Raw genomic sequence first — 15,727 nt, 5'->3', positions numbered from 1 at the left:
TTCATTAAATTTTCTGTACTGGTAGAAATATTATATTAGGCAACTATAGTACATATTATCAACAAAAACAGCTGTCTCTAAAGAGCAGGGCCCTCAGTACCGCTTCGGCTCTGATACTATTTCAATACAATTGCCATTCAATAAAAACCACGACTCTACCTCGAGTGGCGTGTATAAAGATAAGTTCTCATTTCTGTCGTTTCTGATTAAAACATCAACAGGGAACTGTGAATACGAATATTAGGAGATTATAATACGTAGAATGCACAGTAAGCACATTCTAAGACGAAAATTGAACACTAGGCGATATTATTAAATATTCTTATTATAAAAACTATCAATTATGTATCAACATAGAATAAAGGTTTTAATATTACGTAAATATAAGTTTTTTAAATGCTGAATTTTAAAGTCGTTCACATTAGTGATGTTTCACTGCACAATAACATTGCGTGCGACTTTGGGTACCTGTTGATAGCAACAGTAACAGATCAGTTTTCAAATTGGTCGACACAAAAGCAAAAGCATTTCGGCTTCGGATTACGACATTCTGTCACGAGTACATATTCCTCAAAAAGAATACTACCAACATGACAACGGAAATAAGTGCTTTAGATCTGCTGAAGTTGGGCGGCAAGTAGGTGGAAACATACAGTTTATTTTCTTAATAGCTTTTCGTGCAACGAACGCAGTAGTTCTTTTGTATGTATATAATGTAGATATTTAATGGATCTAAAGCCATACACTTATAATTAGAAATTTTATTGAGTGATAAGATTAAAGCAACCCAATTAACAAATCGTGAATGAATAAATATATGTATTCACATGTGTAAATTCTTCTTTTTTGCCTTATCCGATTCAAAGACTTATTCTCCATAAAATCGTTCAGTACAATCTGTCAACCAAATTCACATCAATCATTCCCACCAAGTATGGATTGGTTAAGGGACTGCAACGCAATACATTATACGACGAGGAGCCGTACTTCGCCTTCGAAGGAATTCCGTATGCCAAGCCACCACTGGGAGAGCTGCGATTTAGAGCACCTCAACCACCGGAGCCATGGAAAGGAATCAGAGATTGCACTTATCTTCGTTCGAAGCCCGCTCAAATTCATTTTCTATTACACAATTTTGAAGGCGCCGAGGATTGTCTCTATATCAATGTGTATGCTAAGCACCTGAAATCAGAAAAGCCACTTCCAGTTATGGTTTATATCTTTGGCGGCGGATTTCAAGTCGGCGAAGCCTCCAGGGATTGTTATAGTCCAGATTATTTTATGAAGAAAGACATCGTACTCATCACATTCAATTATAGAGTTGGAGCTCTAGGTGAGTCATAACAAGTAAGAGAGGTACAACCTATTGTGCTTAAGTTGAGATACCTGCTAACCATTTTTAACAAGAGCAAAATCTATTCTTAAAATAAACTAAAATATACCAAAGGGTATATTTGATATATCGATTTGCCATTGCATTCAAAATATACCACAAATCACAAGAAACATCAGATTTCGTCTTAGTTGTTGACTAATCAAGATTATATTACTTCATCTGGTTTGATGGCTCCTTCTGTCTAGCTTAAACATTTCTTTTAGGATCATAATTAGAGTACCCATCTACAATATGGGTAGCGGGAATATTTAATGTTTCTATAAACTATTACAATTCCATTATTTTTAACTGTATCAACATCGTTTTAACAGGTTTTCTCAGTCTACGAGATCGTGATTTAGATGTGCCCGGCAATGCGGGTCTCAAGGACCAGGTTCTTGCTCTTCGCTGGATCCACGAAAACATCTCAAACTTTAACGGAGATCCAAACAACATAACGGTGATGGGCACTAGCGCTGGGGCAGCCTCAACACAGATTATGATGACCACAGAACAGACGCGAGGACTCTTCCACAAGGCGATCATCATGTCAGGCTCGTCACTGTGTGACTGGGTGAATGAGTACGATTATAACTTTCCTTATAGACTTGCCTGTCATCTGGGCTACTTAGGCAGCAACAACGAAAAGGAAGTCTTCCGTTTTTTACAAAGGACTTCTGCAAAAAAACTTTGTTTCAACAAACTTCTAACCAAAGAAGAGAAGAGAGATCATATGCTATTTGGATTTGTACCAGTTGTTGAACCCTATGATAGTGAGAGTTGTGTTATTCCCAAGCCTAACGAGGAAACTCTATCGACGGCTTGGGGAAATGAAATACCAGTTATCATTGGTGGCACCTCCTTTGAGGGATTGTTGTTTTATCAGTTTGTCATGCATGACTCGAGTTATGTTCTAAGGAACTTTGAATCGCTAATTCCCCGAGAGGTGCGTGCAATTTCCACGCCAGCACAAATCATGGAGTACGTACTTCGACTGAAAGAGGACAGCTTCGAAGAGGCCACAAGAGAACAAATGGAACTAAAAGAATGCTTGCAATTGCTCTCCTTCAAACACTTCTGGCATGGCCTACATCGCACTGTTCTCGCCCGATCGACCTATGCTTCGAAAACTCCTACTTACCTTTATCGCTTTGATTTCGACTCCCCTACTTACAATTTTTATCGTATTATGAACTGTGGGAACCATGAACGAGGAGTTTCGCACGCGGATGATGTGTTCTATCTATTTTACTGTGTTTTATCCTTCAAACTGGATAAGTCTTCTCCCGAATACCAAACTATTGAGAACATGATTGGCATGTGGACTTCGTTTGCTACACAAGGAAATCCCAACTGTGCTCAGATTGAACCCGTTCGATGGGAGGCGATTGAACCTAACGAAACTCTCAAGTGCCTAAACATTAGCACAAAACTTGAGTTCGTAAATTTTCCTGAACATAAGCAACTAAAACTCTGGGATAGCTTCTATGAAAAACTGAAATTATTTTAAGTCTACTCTCTAGACAACTCATAGAGCAAGTGTACATGATTTTGTTAATCTTACTGTAAATAAAAACACACACAAGTTAGTGCAGTTGCACTATAAACCTTGCCTTTAGTTATGACATTTAATTTTGCACTGTGGTTTATTAGTAATGCATACGTTTTTAGATTCATTTATTCATTTATGAGAACTTTCATTTCCCTTATTTTAGCTATATTTAAACAAATTTTGTTTTTATTTTTCATATATACTACTTACCATTTTTACATTACATATTCTATACGATCACTTTTTTCAGCAAAATCAACCACTGTACAGCAAGCTCCAAAGGTATCCCATAACTTGAAACTTACCTGTTTTTAATTGCTTGACTCGGAATGTAGCCCTAATAGGTGTAATATAATCTAACTAATTCAATAGTTTATTTCAAATTGTTTTAAATTACAAATATCAACAAGTAAGAAAGCTACAATCGAGTGTGCTCGACTATGAGATACCCGCTACCCATTTTGAATAAAGCAAAATATTGCGGTATTATTTTTAAAAAATACCGAAAATACTACAAAAATTCCAAAAATATATACCAAATGATATATTTGATATATCGAGTACAACATTCAAAAAATAACATAGACAGCACAATATATCAAATTGTCGGCCAAAGCATCTAAGACCTCTAGTAAGTAGCCATAAAAACTGTTTCTTTAATAACTCTCACAATTTTTATCTGATCGCAACCAAATTTTCAGGAATTATAGATACTATTGTTGTTATTGTATACATCAAAATTGTCGAAGTTATTAAAGAAATACTTTTGTATGGGCAAAAACGCCTACGTACTAAGGGTCATAGGTGGTTTGGCCGACAATTTGGTATATTGTGCCGTCTATGGTATATTGTGAATGCGGTACTATATCGATATACGACATATGCCAATTGGTATATTTTTTAGTATATTTTCAGTATATTCGGTATATTTTCAGAATAATACCGCAAAACATATTGCTTTTAATCAAATTGGGTAGCGGGTATCTCACAGTCGAGTACACTCGACTGTAGCTTTCTTACTTGTTATAATATGAATTATTAAAAGCATAATACATTTTTTTACGGCTTAATGTCATTAGTGACGTTTCACTGCACAATAACATTGGGTGGGAGTACGAGTACTTGTTGATAGCGTGATTTTTAATACTACGAACGATCAGTTGTAAATTGTCAATTGGATGAGACGGAATTAAAAACGTTCTTGTTTTGGATCACAACATTGATTCCCGAGTATCTCGAGTCCCGCAACTACTATTATGCAAATTGAAATAGATGCTTTAGATCTGCTGAAGTTAGGCGGCAAGTAAGTGGAAATATTCACTTCCTTTTCACAATGGCCTTAAGTGATGCTATTTCAATACAGTTTTCATGCTCCAATTGCCATTCAATAAAAACCACGACACTACCTCGTGGCGTGTAAAAAGATAAATTCTCATTTTTGTCATTTCTGATGAGAACTGTGAATACGAATATTAGGAGATTATAATACAATTATGTATCAACATAGAATAAAGGTTTTAATATTACGTAAATATAACTTTTTTAAATGCTGAATTTTAATGTCGCTCACATTAGTGATGTTTTACTGCACAATAACATTGCGTGCGACTTTGGGTACCTGTTGATAGCAACAGTAACAGATCAGTTTTCAAATTGGTCGAGACAAAACCAAAGCATTTCGGCTTCGGATTACGACATTCTGACACGAGTACATATTCCTCAAAAAGACTACTACCAACATGACAACGGAAATAAGTGCTTTAGATCTGCTGAAGTTGGGCGGCAAGTAGGTGGAAACATACAGTTTATTTTCTTAATAGCTTTACGTGCAACGAACGCAGTAGTTCTTTTGTATGTATATAACGTAGATATTTAATGGATCTAAAGCCATACACTTATAATTAGAAATTTTATTGAGTGATAAGATTAAAGCAACCCAATTAACAAATCGTGAATGAATAAATATATGTATTCACATGTGTAAATCCTTCTTTTTTGCCTTATCCGATTCAAAGACTTATTCTCCATAAAATCGTTCAGTACAATCGGTCAACCAAATTCACATCCATCGTTCCCACCAAGTATGGATTGGTTAAGGGACTGCAACGCAATACATTATACGACGAGGAGCCGTACTTTGCCTTCGAAGGAATTCCGTATGCCAAGCCACCACTGGGAGAGCTGCGGTTTAGAGCACCACAACCACCGGAGTCTTGGAAAGGAATCAGAGATTGCACTTATCTTCGTTCGAAGCCCTCTCAAATTCATTTTCTATTACACAATTTTGAAGGCGCCGAGGATTGTCTCTATATCAATGTGTATGCTAAGCACCTGAAATCAGAAAAGCCACTTCCAGTTATGGTTTATATCTTCGGCGGCGGATTTCAAAACGGCGAAGCCTCCAGGGATTTTTATAGTCCAGATTATTTTATGAAGAAAGACATCGTACTCATCACATTCAATTATAGAGTTGGCGCTCTAGGTGAGTCATAACAAGTAGCAGAGGTACAACCTATTGTGCTTAAGTTGAGATACCTGCTAACCATTTTTAACAAGAGCAAAATCTATTCTTAAAATAGACTAAAATATACCAAAGGGTATATTTGATATATCGATTTACTATTGCATTCAAAATATACCACAAATCACAAGAAACATCAGATTTCGTCTTAGTTGTTGACTAATCAAGATTATATTACTTTATCTGGTTTGATGGCTCCTTCTGTCCAGCTTAAACATTTCTTTTAGAAAGAGTACCTATCTACAATATGGGTAGCGGGAATTTTTAATGTTTCTATAAACTATTACAATTCCATTATTTTTAACAGTATCAACATCGTTTTAACAGGTTTTCTCAGTCTACGAGATCGTGATTTAGATGTGCCCGGCAATGCGGGTCTCAAGGACCAGGTTCTTGCGCTTCGGTGGATCCACGAAAACATCTCAAACTTTAACGGAGATCCAAACAACATAACGGTGATGGGCACTAGCGCTGGGGCAGCCTCAACACAGATTATGATGACCACAGAACAGACGCGAGGACTCTTCCACAAGGCGATCATCATGTCAGGCTCGTCACTGTGTGACTGGGTGAATGAGTACGATTATAACTTTCCTTATAGACTTGCCTGTCATCTGGGCTACTTAGGCAGCAACAACGAAAAGGAAGTCTTCCGTTTTTTACAAAAGACTTCTGCAAAAAAACTTTGTTTTAACAAACTTCTGACCAAAGAAGAGAAGAGAGATCATATGCTATTTGGATTTGTACCAGTTGTTGAACCCTATGATAGTGAGAGTTGTGTTATTCCCAAGCCTAACGAGGAAACTCTATCGACGGCTTGGGGAAATGAAATACCAGTTATCATTGGTGGCACCTCCTTTGAGGGATTGTTGTTTTATCAGTTTGCCATGCATGACTCGAGTTATGTTCTAAGGAACTTTGAATCGCTAATTCCCCGAGAAGTGCGTGCAATTTCCACGCCAGCACAAATCAATGAGTACGTACTTCGACTGAAAGAGGACAGCTTCGAAGATGCCACAAGAGAACAAATGGAACTAAAAGAATGCTTGCAATTGCTCTCCTTCAAACACTTCTGGCATGGCCTACATCGCACTGTTCTCGCCCGATCGACCTATGCTTCGAAAACTCCTACTTACCTTTATCGCTTTGATTTCGACTCCCCTACTTACAATTTTTATCGTATTATGAACTGTGGGAACCATGAACGAGGAGTTTCGCACGCGGATGATGTGTTCTATCTATTTTACTGTGTTTTATCCTTCAAACTGGATAAGTCTTCTCCCGAATACCAAACTATTGAGAACATGATTGGCATGTGGACTTCGTTTGCTACACAAGGAAATCCCAACTGTGTTCAGATTGAACCCGTTCGATGGGAGGCGATTGAACCTAACGAAACTCTCAAGTGCCTAAACATTAGCACAAAACTTGAGTTCGTAAATTTTCCTGAACGTAATCAACTAAAACTCTGGGATAGCTTCTATGAAAAACTGAAATTATTTTAAGTCGACTCTCTAGACAACTCATAGAGCAAGTGTACATGATTTTGTTAATCTTACTGTAAATAAAAAACACACACAAGTTAGTGCAGTTGCACTATAAACCTTGCCTTTAGTTATGACATATAATTTTTCACTGTGGTTTTTTAGTAATGCATACGTTTTTAAATTCATTTATTCATTTATGAGAACTTTCATTTCCCTTATTTTAGCTATATTTAAACAAATTTTGTTTTTATTTTTCATATATACTACTTACCATTTTTACATTACATATTCTATACGATCACTTTTTTCAGCAAAATCAACCACTGTACAGTAAGTCCCAAAGGTATCCCATAATAATAGCTTTAATGTAAAGTAACTAATTCAATAGCTTATTTCAAATTACAAATAAAATTGAACATTTGTGCTTGTTAGATAAAAAAACACAAGTTAGAAAAATGATCAGTTTTGTGATATATCTCAAATTGCCACTTTAATGGGGATCTTTTAAACCGTGATAGCCCTATAAAAACATAAAGTAATAAATTTAATTTATGCTAATCATGTGTTCAGCCTACATACCGAACTATTTACTGTTGACTCTGAGAAGGCCCAATGTACATAGCCGGTGGCTGTAACTAAAAAGACTATATCTTCGGAATTCAGATAACATAGTCTGGTCCATACGTTCTTCGAATGGTACAATTGTCACTAGTGTAGTAGATAAATACACGAAAGAATCTGACACGAGTTGTAACGTAACGTCCGTTTTATTATGCTTCTCGATCAAGACTGCCCGCGTTGCTCAATTATGTATAACAAAAAATGTGACACATAATGCGAGAATCCATAAAGAGAGCCAATATCGAGATAGTTGGGATGAGTGATGCCAACTTAGCTATTTTCTAGCCAGATTTGGCTATTTTGCATGACCTAAAACTGGAAATCACTCAATTTTGCAGGAGCCTGCTATTTTGACTATTTCACAAAAATAATTTGCTATTTTTAAGCTATTTTAAAAAATTTGAAATATTTGATAATATCTATTTACTTAAAGTCGACCAAAAAACTGTCGACCTTAATAAGTAATGCTCTAACAATTTTTGGAAATCGTATATTGGCAATAGAGACATTGTGTGTGGCTATCGATACATACACACCACGTTTACCGACCAGCGTGACCGAACTGTGTATTTTAAATACTAAAATATTATTTACCCCTTTGTAGCGTTTGGGTACTTGCTGTCTACATTCAAAATCACTGATTTTTGTGTTTGTGGGTCGTTTTCGAAAAATTCTTAAAATGTATAAACAAAAAGTTCGCGATGCTTGGTTGGAGGATCGCCACTTTAAGGACGTAAAATGAATACAGTTACATTCTAATTAATTAATTTTCTTTTTTACATCAGACTTCCAGATAATCTTGAAATATTGGAAAAAATACATTTATCTGAAGAAGATAATGTTTTAAAACCACTTATTGAATACTTTGAAATTCTTTAACACGCCTACCGAAAAAAATCGATTTTTTTCAGATATGGATTGCAACGAGCTGAAAAATTGTGTTTTTAGTACGACGTCCCCCATAAGTGTCTTTCACAGATTGGTATGGGAAAGTATTCGAGTACCGAGGGGGTAGAAATTGGGCAAATTTTAAGCATTTTGCTTAACGAAGAAGTATCATAAAATAATCAACACTTAATGTGGAAAAATATAGCTATTTTTGGCTATTTTTGTTGGCCTTCACTGCTATAAAAGACCACTAAGAGTTGGCAACAAGAGTTGGCCAAGTTCCCAACTTGGGATAGCCGAGAGAGCATCAAGATAATATGTGTGTGTGTGAGTGTAGGCTCTCGACCTACTAAACGAGGCAATCGAATGTCCTTTCCCGTCTTAATTGATTTTATAAGCATCTTTTTATATGTGTTCGCGAATACAAAAATAACTCAAGTATTAATATTAGAAATGAAACTTTTTTGTGAGATACACGTTTCCCATTTTCTACATATAAAAACAAAACTATGTGTAAGCGGATTTATTATGAAATAAAAGAAATACGAAAACAATTCAAATAATTTGAACTTCGTAAACGTATTCCTTAATTAAAGTGGTCACATATCTGATTTCATCAAAATTCTATAAAATATTAAAAAAAAGTGAGAATGCTAAAAACAGATTTATTATGAGAAGTGAAAAGTCAATGATCTCTAACAGTTATAGTATTATTCATTAATTATATTTTCGTTATATATAAGTAATCTTGATAGACTCGACATTTATCACTAATAATTAATTGCTACTACGAATGATTACAGTACATACTTTAAGAAATGTTTATGCCAATTAATGTTAACAGACGATTATTTCTATGATCGTTTAACCCAACTGCACAATTGCACAATTGTACTTAACTACTTTTGAGTTCATTAAATTTTCTGTACTGGCGACAATAATTATAACAGCACAATGGAAACTACATATTATCAACAAAAACAGCTGTCTCTAAAGAGCAAAACCCTCAGCACCGCTTCGACTCTGGTGCTATATCAATACAGTTTTCACGCTCTCATTGCCATATGTTTTTCAATAAAAACACGACTCTCGTGCATAAAGATAAGCTCCCTGTTCTGTCGTTTCTGATTAAAACATCAACAGAGAACTGAGAATAGCAAGGGAGATTATAATATGTCGAATGTACAGTAAGCACATTCTAAGACGAAAATTGAATAGTAATAATATAACATTCTTTTTATAAAAACTAGCAATAATGCACATGTTTTTATAATATGAATTATTAAAAGCATTATACTTTTTTTTTACGGCTAAATATCATTAGTGAAGTTTCACTGCACCAAAACATTGGGTGCGAGTACGAGTTCTTGTTGATAGCGCGGCTTTGAATTGTACGAACGATCAGTTGTAAATTGTCAATTGGTTGAGACGGAATTAAAAACGTTCTGGTTTTGGATCACAACATTGATTCCCGAGTATCTCGAATTTCGCAACTACTATTATGCAAATTGAAATAGGTGCTTCAGATCTGCTGAAGTTAGGCGGCAAGTAGGTGGAAATATTCACTTCCTTTTCACAATAGTCTTAAGTGCAATTAACTGAGAGAATTTACTGATATACAAATATTTAATCGCAGCTATAGACATCGCTTATCTACAATTATAATTAGGAACTCCATTAAGCGATAAGCGCAACCTAATTAATAGATCATAAAAGAAAAATATATTTATTTTGCTTGTTTCGTTCTATTTAAATCCAAGTCTGATAATCCACAAAATCGTGCAGTACAATCTGTCGACCAAATACACATCCATTGTTCCCACCAAGTATGGATTGGTTAAAGGACTACAACGCAAGACAGTATACGACAAGGAGCTTTATTTTGCCTTCGAGGGAATTCCCTATGCTAAACCGCCACTGGGAGAGCTGCGATTTAGAGCACCACAACCACCGGAGCCTTGGAAAGGAATCAGAGATTGCACTTATCTTCGTTCAAAGCCCGCCCAAAATCATTTCCTCTTGCACATTTTCGAAGGCTCTGAGGATTGTCTCTATATCAATGTGTATGCTAAGCACCTGAAATCAGAAAAGCCGCTTCCAGTTATGGTTTATATCTATGGCGGCGGATTTCAGATCGGTGAAGCCTCCACGGATTATTATAGTCCAGATTACTTTATGAAAAAAGACATCGTCTTCGTCACATTCAACTACAGAGTAGGCCCTCTAGGTGAGTGATTTCAAGTACAGTTTGATCGCGCGTAATCATATAATAGAGCAATCTGATCATGTTGCAAAACCCGTTAATAATGTAACGAGTTGAAGTTAATTACGAGATTTAAAATTGCATTAAACACATCAATATCGTTTCAACAGGTTTTCTCAGTCTACGCGACCGCGACTTAGATGTGCCCGGCAATGCGGGTCTCAAGGACCAGGTTCTCGCCCTTCACTGGATCCACGAAAATATCTTAAACTTTAACGGAGATCCAAACAATATAACGGTAATGGGCATCAGCGCTGGGGCAGCCTCAACACAGATTATGATGACCACAGAACAGACGCGTGGACTCTTCCACAAGGCGATCATCATGTCAGGCTCATCACTCTGTGACTGGGCGAATGAACCGAATTACAACTGGCCATATCGGCTTGCCTGTAATCTCGGCTACTTGGGCAGCAACAACGAAAAGGAAGTCTTCCGTTTTTTACAAAAGACTTCTGCAAAAAAAATATGTTTCAGCAAAATACTAACCCAAGATGAGAAACGAGATCATATCCTCTTTGGCTTTGCACCAGTCGTTGAACCCTATGATAGTGAGAGTTGTGTTATTTCCAAGCCTCACGAGGAAACTCTATCAACGGCATGGGGAAATGAAATACCAGTTATCATTGGTGGCACATCTTTTGAGGGCTTGTTCTCCTATCAGTTTGTTATGCACGATACCTCTCATGTTCTCAGTAACTTTGAGTCGCTAATACCCCGAGAGGTTCGTGAAATTTCCACCCCAACACAAATCAAGGAGCATATACGTCGACTAAAGCTGTACAACTTCGAAGACGCTACGAGGGGACAAATGGAATTCAAAGAGTGCTTGCAATTACTCTCCTTCAAGCACTTCTGGCATGGCATACATCGCACTGTTCTCGCTCGATCGGCCTATGCTCCAAAAACACCAACCTACCTTTATCGCTTTGATTTCGACTCCCCTACATACAACTTTTATCGCATTATAAACTGTGGAAGACATGAACGAGGTGTTTCTCATGGGGATGATATTTCTTATCTATTCTACTGTGTTTCATCCTTTAAACTGGATAAGTCTTCTCCGGAATACCAAACTATTGAGAACATGATTGGCATGTGGACTGCGTTTGCTACACAAGGAAATCCCAACTGTGCTCAGATTGAACCAATTCGATGGGAGGTGATTGATCCTGACGCAACTCCCAAGTGCCTAAACATTGGCCGGAAACTTGAGTTTATTAATTTGCCGGAACGTAAGCAACTGACACTTTGGGATAGCTTCTATGAAAAACTGAAATTATTTTAAGTCTATCTCTTTGTTTATCGTACTGTAAATAAAAAGCACAAGCAAGTTATTGTAATTGCACTTTAATTACGTCAATTTGATTGCTGACACACATACATATATATATTTAAATTCAAACACAACGCAATTACGATTGGCATCGACAAATCAACGCTGCCGATATAGTTCTAATCAACCCTGTGCGATAGAAAGAAAATAAGCTCAGGGTTGAAGAGCGAGAGAGAGATCTTGGTAAAATTTAAGAATGCGGCTATCGCATTGCTCAGCATTCATAAGTCTCGTCACTTTGGCTAAATGACTTAGTTACGGAGTGCGAATTAGTTGAAAAGTCGTTGCGACTAGAAAAAGCTAAGAAGCGTAACACAAAAGCTCGGCACGGCAATCTAGAAATATAAATAAATGTTTTTCACCACCCAATTAAGTCTTGCGTACCGCTATGGTCCTAACTGCCGTACTGTTCAGTGGACTAATGCGTGACATGTAAGGTCATGACACCTTATGATATTGTTAGTTAAATGCTGTGTTAATTTATTCACTCATGACATGTTTTGGCAAGAGTTCCTTTCTCGTTATGACCTAAAATTCCTAATTTACAGATTTTTTTTCTTCGAACATTCCACTTGTATTTTCGTGGCGGACTAAGTAACAGCTGCCATGTGTGCACATTGCACTTTATACTTCCCTACCGAAAATTCATGTATTGACGTTGGACATGGTTGTGGACAGTTCATCTATTATGTTAACCAGAAGAAAATTTGATTACTAAATGCTGAGCTGGGGTTTCTACTTAACATGTCAACAAATAATTTACGTGCCGTATCAACATGACCGTCTCTATATGTACATTATATGTATATCATTTAATTATGATTATTTTTATTTACACAAGTAAGAAATAGTGTGATAAAATTATTATTTATATTATTTTGTTTTCTTTTGTATTTTGATGAAATTTAATAAATTATTTTACGTATATATTGTAAGGTGTTTTGCTTTCCAAAGTAATTTTAATTGGGAGTTTGCATGTTAGAAAATAATTGCTTCAACAAGAGCAAATAATTTATAATTACATTAACGGTTAAATCATTAATCAATAGCTGCGTCAAATCGAGTTACATAGCATTGAGTTGCATCACATCGAATAATTAAGATAGACTTGATTGACATGTGTAAAGATAAGCTCTCAGTTTTGTCTAAAGCATCAACAGAGATTATTTGAAAAGTTGAATTTAGACCATTGGTTACATTAGAAGCGTTTCACTTTACTACATAACATTGGGTGCGAGTACTTGCAGATTGCGCAGTTCTAAAATATACGAACTATCAGTTGCAATTTGTCGATTGGCTGAGACGGAATAGTAAAAGCGTTTCGATTCCGTATCCCGACTTTATTTCACGACATGGATCTGACAATGGATATTCCAAATTTGCTGTCACTATTCAGCAGGTAAGTGGAAACATAAACTTCCATTAAATAGCAGCTTTACTTGCAATAATCTGCGTGCATTTACTTACATATGTACTATGTGAATAGCGATAGGATTAACAGATCATAAATAACAAAAATATACGTATATTTTATTATTATCTCTCTCCACTCGAATGCAAGGTTCATCATCCAGAGGATCGTGCAGTACAATCTGTCGACCAAATACACATCCATTGTTCCCACCAAGTATGGATTGGTTAAAGGACTACAACGCAAGACAGTATACGGCAAGGAGCCATATTTTGCCTTCGAGGGAATTCCCTATGCTAAACCGCCACTGGGAGAGCTGCGATTTAGAGCACCACAACCTCCGGAGCCATGGAAGGGAATTTGGGATTGCACTTATTCTCGTTCACAGCCCGCCCAAACGAATTTCATATTGCAATATTTTGAAGGCGCCGAGGATTGTCTCTATATCAATGTGTACGCTAAGCACCTGAAATCAGAAAAGCCGCTTCCAGTTATGGTTTATATCTATGGCGGTGGATTTAAAATCGGTGAAGCCTCCAGGACTTATTATAGCCCAGATTACTTTATGAAAAAAGACATCGTCTGCGTCACATTCAACTACAGAGTTGGCGCTCTAGGTGAGTCATAACAAGAAAGAGAGGTACAAAAGCAAAACATATTCTTGAAATAAATCGAAGTATACCGAAGGCTATATTTGATATATCGATATATTAATGCATTCAAAATATATCGATATGTACAAAAAACACCAGAATTCGGCTTGGCTGTTGACTAATCAGGATTATATTACTTCATCTGGTTTGATGGCTCATTCTGTCCAGCTTAAACATTTCTTTTAGGATCATAATTAGCGTACCCATCTACAATATGAGAATATTGAGCGGGAATATTTAATGTTTCTATAAACTATTACAATTCCATTATTTTTAACTGTATCAACATCGTTTTAACAGGTTTTCTCAGTCTTCGAGATCGCGAATTAGATGTGCCCGGCAATGCGGGTCTCAAGGACCAGGTTCTGGCGCTTCGCTGGATTCACGAAAACATCTCAAACTTTAACGGAGATCCAAACAACATAACGGTAATGGGCACTAGCGCTGGGGCAGCCTCAACACAGATTATGATGACCACAGAACAGACGCGAGGACTCTTCCACAAGGCGATCATCATGTCAGGCTCATCACTGTGTGACTGGGTGAATGAGTACGATTATAACTTTCCTTATAGACTTGCCTGTCATCTGGGCTACTTAGGCAGCAACAACGAAAAGGAAGTCTTCCGTTTTTTACAAAAGACTTCTGCAAAAAAACTTTGTTTTAACAAACTTCTGACCAAAGAAGAGAAGAGAGATCATATGCTATTTGGATTTGTACCAGTTGTTGAACCCTATGATAGTGAGAGTTGTGTTATTCCCAAGCCTAACGAGGAAACTCTATCCACGGCTTGGGGAAATGAAATACCAGTTATCATTGGTGGCACCTCTTTTGAGGGATTGTTGTTTTATCAGTTTGCCATGCATGACTCGAGTTATGTTCTAAGGAACTTTGAATCGCTAATTCCCCGAGAGGTGCGTGCAATTTCCACGCCAGCACAAATCAAGGAGTACGTACTTCGACTGAAAGAGGACAGCTTAGAAGATGCCACAAGAGAACAAATGGAACTAAAAGAATGCTTGCAATTGCTCTCCTTCAAACACTTCTGGCATGGCCTACATCGCACTGTTCTCGCCCGTTCGGCCTATGCTTCAAAAACCCCTACTTACCTTTATCGCTTTGACTTCGACTCCCCTACTTACAATTTTTATCGCATTTTGAACTGTGGGAACCATGAACGAGGAGTTTCGCACGCAGATGATATTTTTTATCTTTTCTACCATGTTTTATCCTTTAAACTGGATAAGACTTCTCCCGAATACCGCACTATTGAGAACATGATTGGCATGTGGACTGCGTTTGCTACACAAGGAAATCCCAACTGTGCTCAGATTGAACCTGTTCGATGGGAGGCGATTGAACCTAACGAAACTGTCAAGTGCCTAAACATTGGCACAAAATTTGAGTTTATAAATTTTCCTGAACGTAATCAACTAAAACTCTGGGATAGCTTCTATGAAAAACTGAAATTATTTTAAGTTTTGTCTCTATACAACTCATAGTGAAAATGTACTTGTTTTTGCTGACCTTACTGTAAATAAATAACATATAAAAATTAGTGTAGTTACACTATAAATCTTAGTTTCAGTTGTCACTTTTTTATTAACACTGCGGTTTTTT

The 15,727-nt window shown here is 36.8% G+C and overlaps 3 protein-coding genes across 3 annotated transcripts; all 3 read left to right on the top strand.

The window, feature by feature from the left end:
• Positions 1–525: 525 nt before the first annotated feature.
• LOC133836894 (esterase B1-like) lies at positions 526–2,968 on the top strand. Its single transcript, XM_062267489.1, has 3 exons — positions 526–637; positions 867–1,333; positions 1,708–2,968. Exons 1-3 carry the CDS (start codon positions 591–593, stop codon positions 2,883–2,885), a joined length of 1,692 nt encoding a protein of 563 aa, XP_062123473.1. The 5' UTR covers positions 526–590; the 3' UTR covers positions 2,886–2,968.
• A 1,629-nt stretch (positions 2,969–4,597) lies between these two features.
• Positions 4,598–7,066, top strand: LOC133836893 (esterase B1-like). Its single transcript, XM_062267488.1, has 3 exons — positions 4,598–4,713; positions 4,943–5,409; positions 5,776–7,066. The coding sequence occupies exons 1-3, from the start codon at positions 4,667–4,669 to the stop codon at positions 6,951–6,953; spliced, it is 1,692 nt and encodes a 563-aa protein (XP_062123472.1). The 5' UTR covers positions 4,598–4,666; the 3' UTR covers positions 6,954–7,066.
• Positions 7,067–9,839: 2,773 nt separating this feature from the next.
• On the top strand, positions 9,840–15,688 carry LOC133836665 (uncharacterized). Its single transcript, XM_062267257.1, has 6 exons — positions 9,840–9,992; positions 10,205–10,671; positions 10,818–11,993; positions 13,346–13,442; positions 13,605–14,071; positions 14,408–15,688. The coding sequence occupies exons 1-6, from the start codon at positions 9,946–9,948 to the stop codon at positions 15,583–15,585; spliced, it is 3,432 nt and encodes a 1,143-aa protein (XP_062123241.1). The 5' UTR covers positions 9,840–9,945; the 3' UTR covers positions 15,586–15,688.
• Positions 15,689–15,727: the final 39 nt, after the last annotated feature.

Source organism: Drosophila sulfurigaster, chromosome 2R (assembly GCF_023558435.1).
Source record: "Drosophila sulfurigaster albostrigata strain 15112-1811.04 chromosome 2R, ASM2355843v2, whole genome shotgun sequence".
NCBI lineage: Eukaryota > Metazoa > Arthropoda > Insecta > Diptera > Drosophilidae > Drosophila > Drosophila sulfurigaster.
This window is presented reverse-complemented; position numbering and strand designations above follow the sequence as displayed.

What these genes read in the sequence shown, in the direction of transcription:
- LOC133836894 (XM_062267489.1), top strand. Translation starts at nt 591, where the DNA reads ATGACAACGGAAATAAGTGCTTTAGATCTGCTGAAGTTGGGCGGCAA. An exon ending in CTGCTGAAGTTGGGCGGCAA is followed by an intron (nt 638 to 866) that starts GTAGGTGGAAAC and finishes TCCGATTCAAAG; the next exon opens with ACTTATTCTCCATAAAATCG. An exon ending in TTATAGAGTTGGAGCTCTAG is followed by an intron (nt 1,334 to 1,707) that starts GTGAGTCATAAC and finishes TCGTTTTAACAG; the next exon opens with GTTTTCTCAGTCTACGAGAT.
- LOC133836893 (XM_062267488.1), top strand. Translation starts at nt 4,667, where the DNA reads ATGACAACGGAAATAAGTGCTTTAGATCTGCTGAAGTTGGGCGGCAA. An exon ending in CTGCTGAAGTTGGGCGGCAA is followed by an intron (nt 4,714 to 4,942) that starts GTAGGTGGAAAC and finishes TCCGATTCAAAG; the next exon opens with ACTTATTCTCCATAAAATCG. An exon ending in TTATAGAGTTGGCGCTCTAG is followed by an intron (nt 5,410 to 5,775) that starts GTGAGTCATAAC and finishes TCGTTTTAACAG; the next exon opens with GTTTTCTCAGTCTACGAGAT.
- LOC133836665 (XM_062267257.1), top strand. Translation starts at nt 9,946, where the DNA reads ATGCAAATTGAAATAGGTGCTTCAGATCTGCTGAAGTTAGGCGGCAA. An exon ending in CTACAGAGTAGGCCCTCTAG is followed by an intron (nt 10,672 to 10,817) that starts GTGAGTGATTTC and finishes TCGTTTCAACAG; the next exon opens with GTTTTCTCAGTCTACGCGAC. An exon ending in TGAAAAACTGAAATTATTTT is followed by an intron (nt 11,994 to 13,345) that starts AAGTCTATCTCT and finishes CGATTGGCTGAG; the next exon opens with ACGGAATAGTAAAAGCGTTT.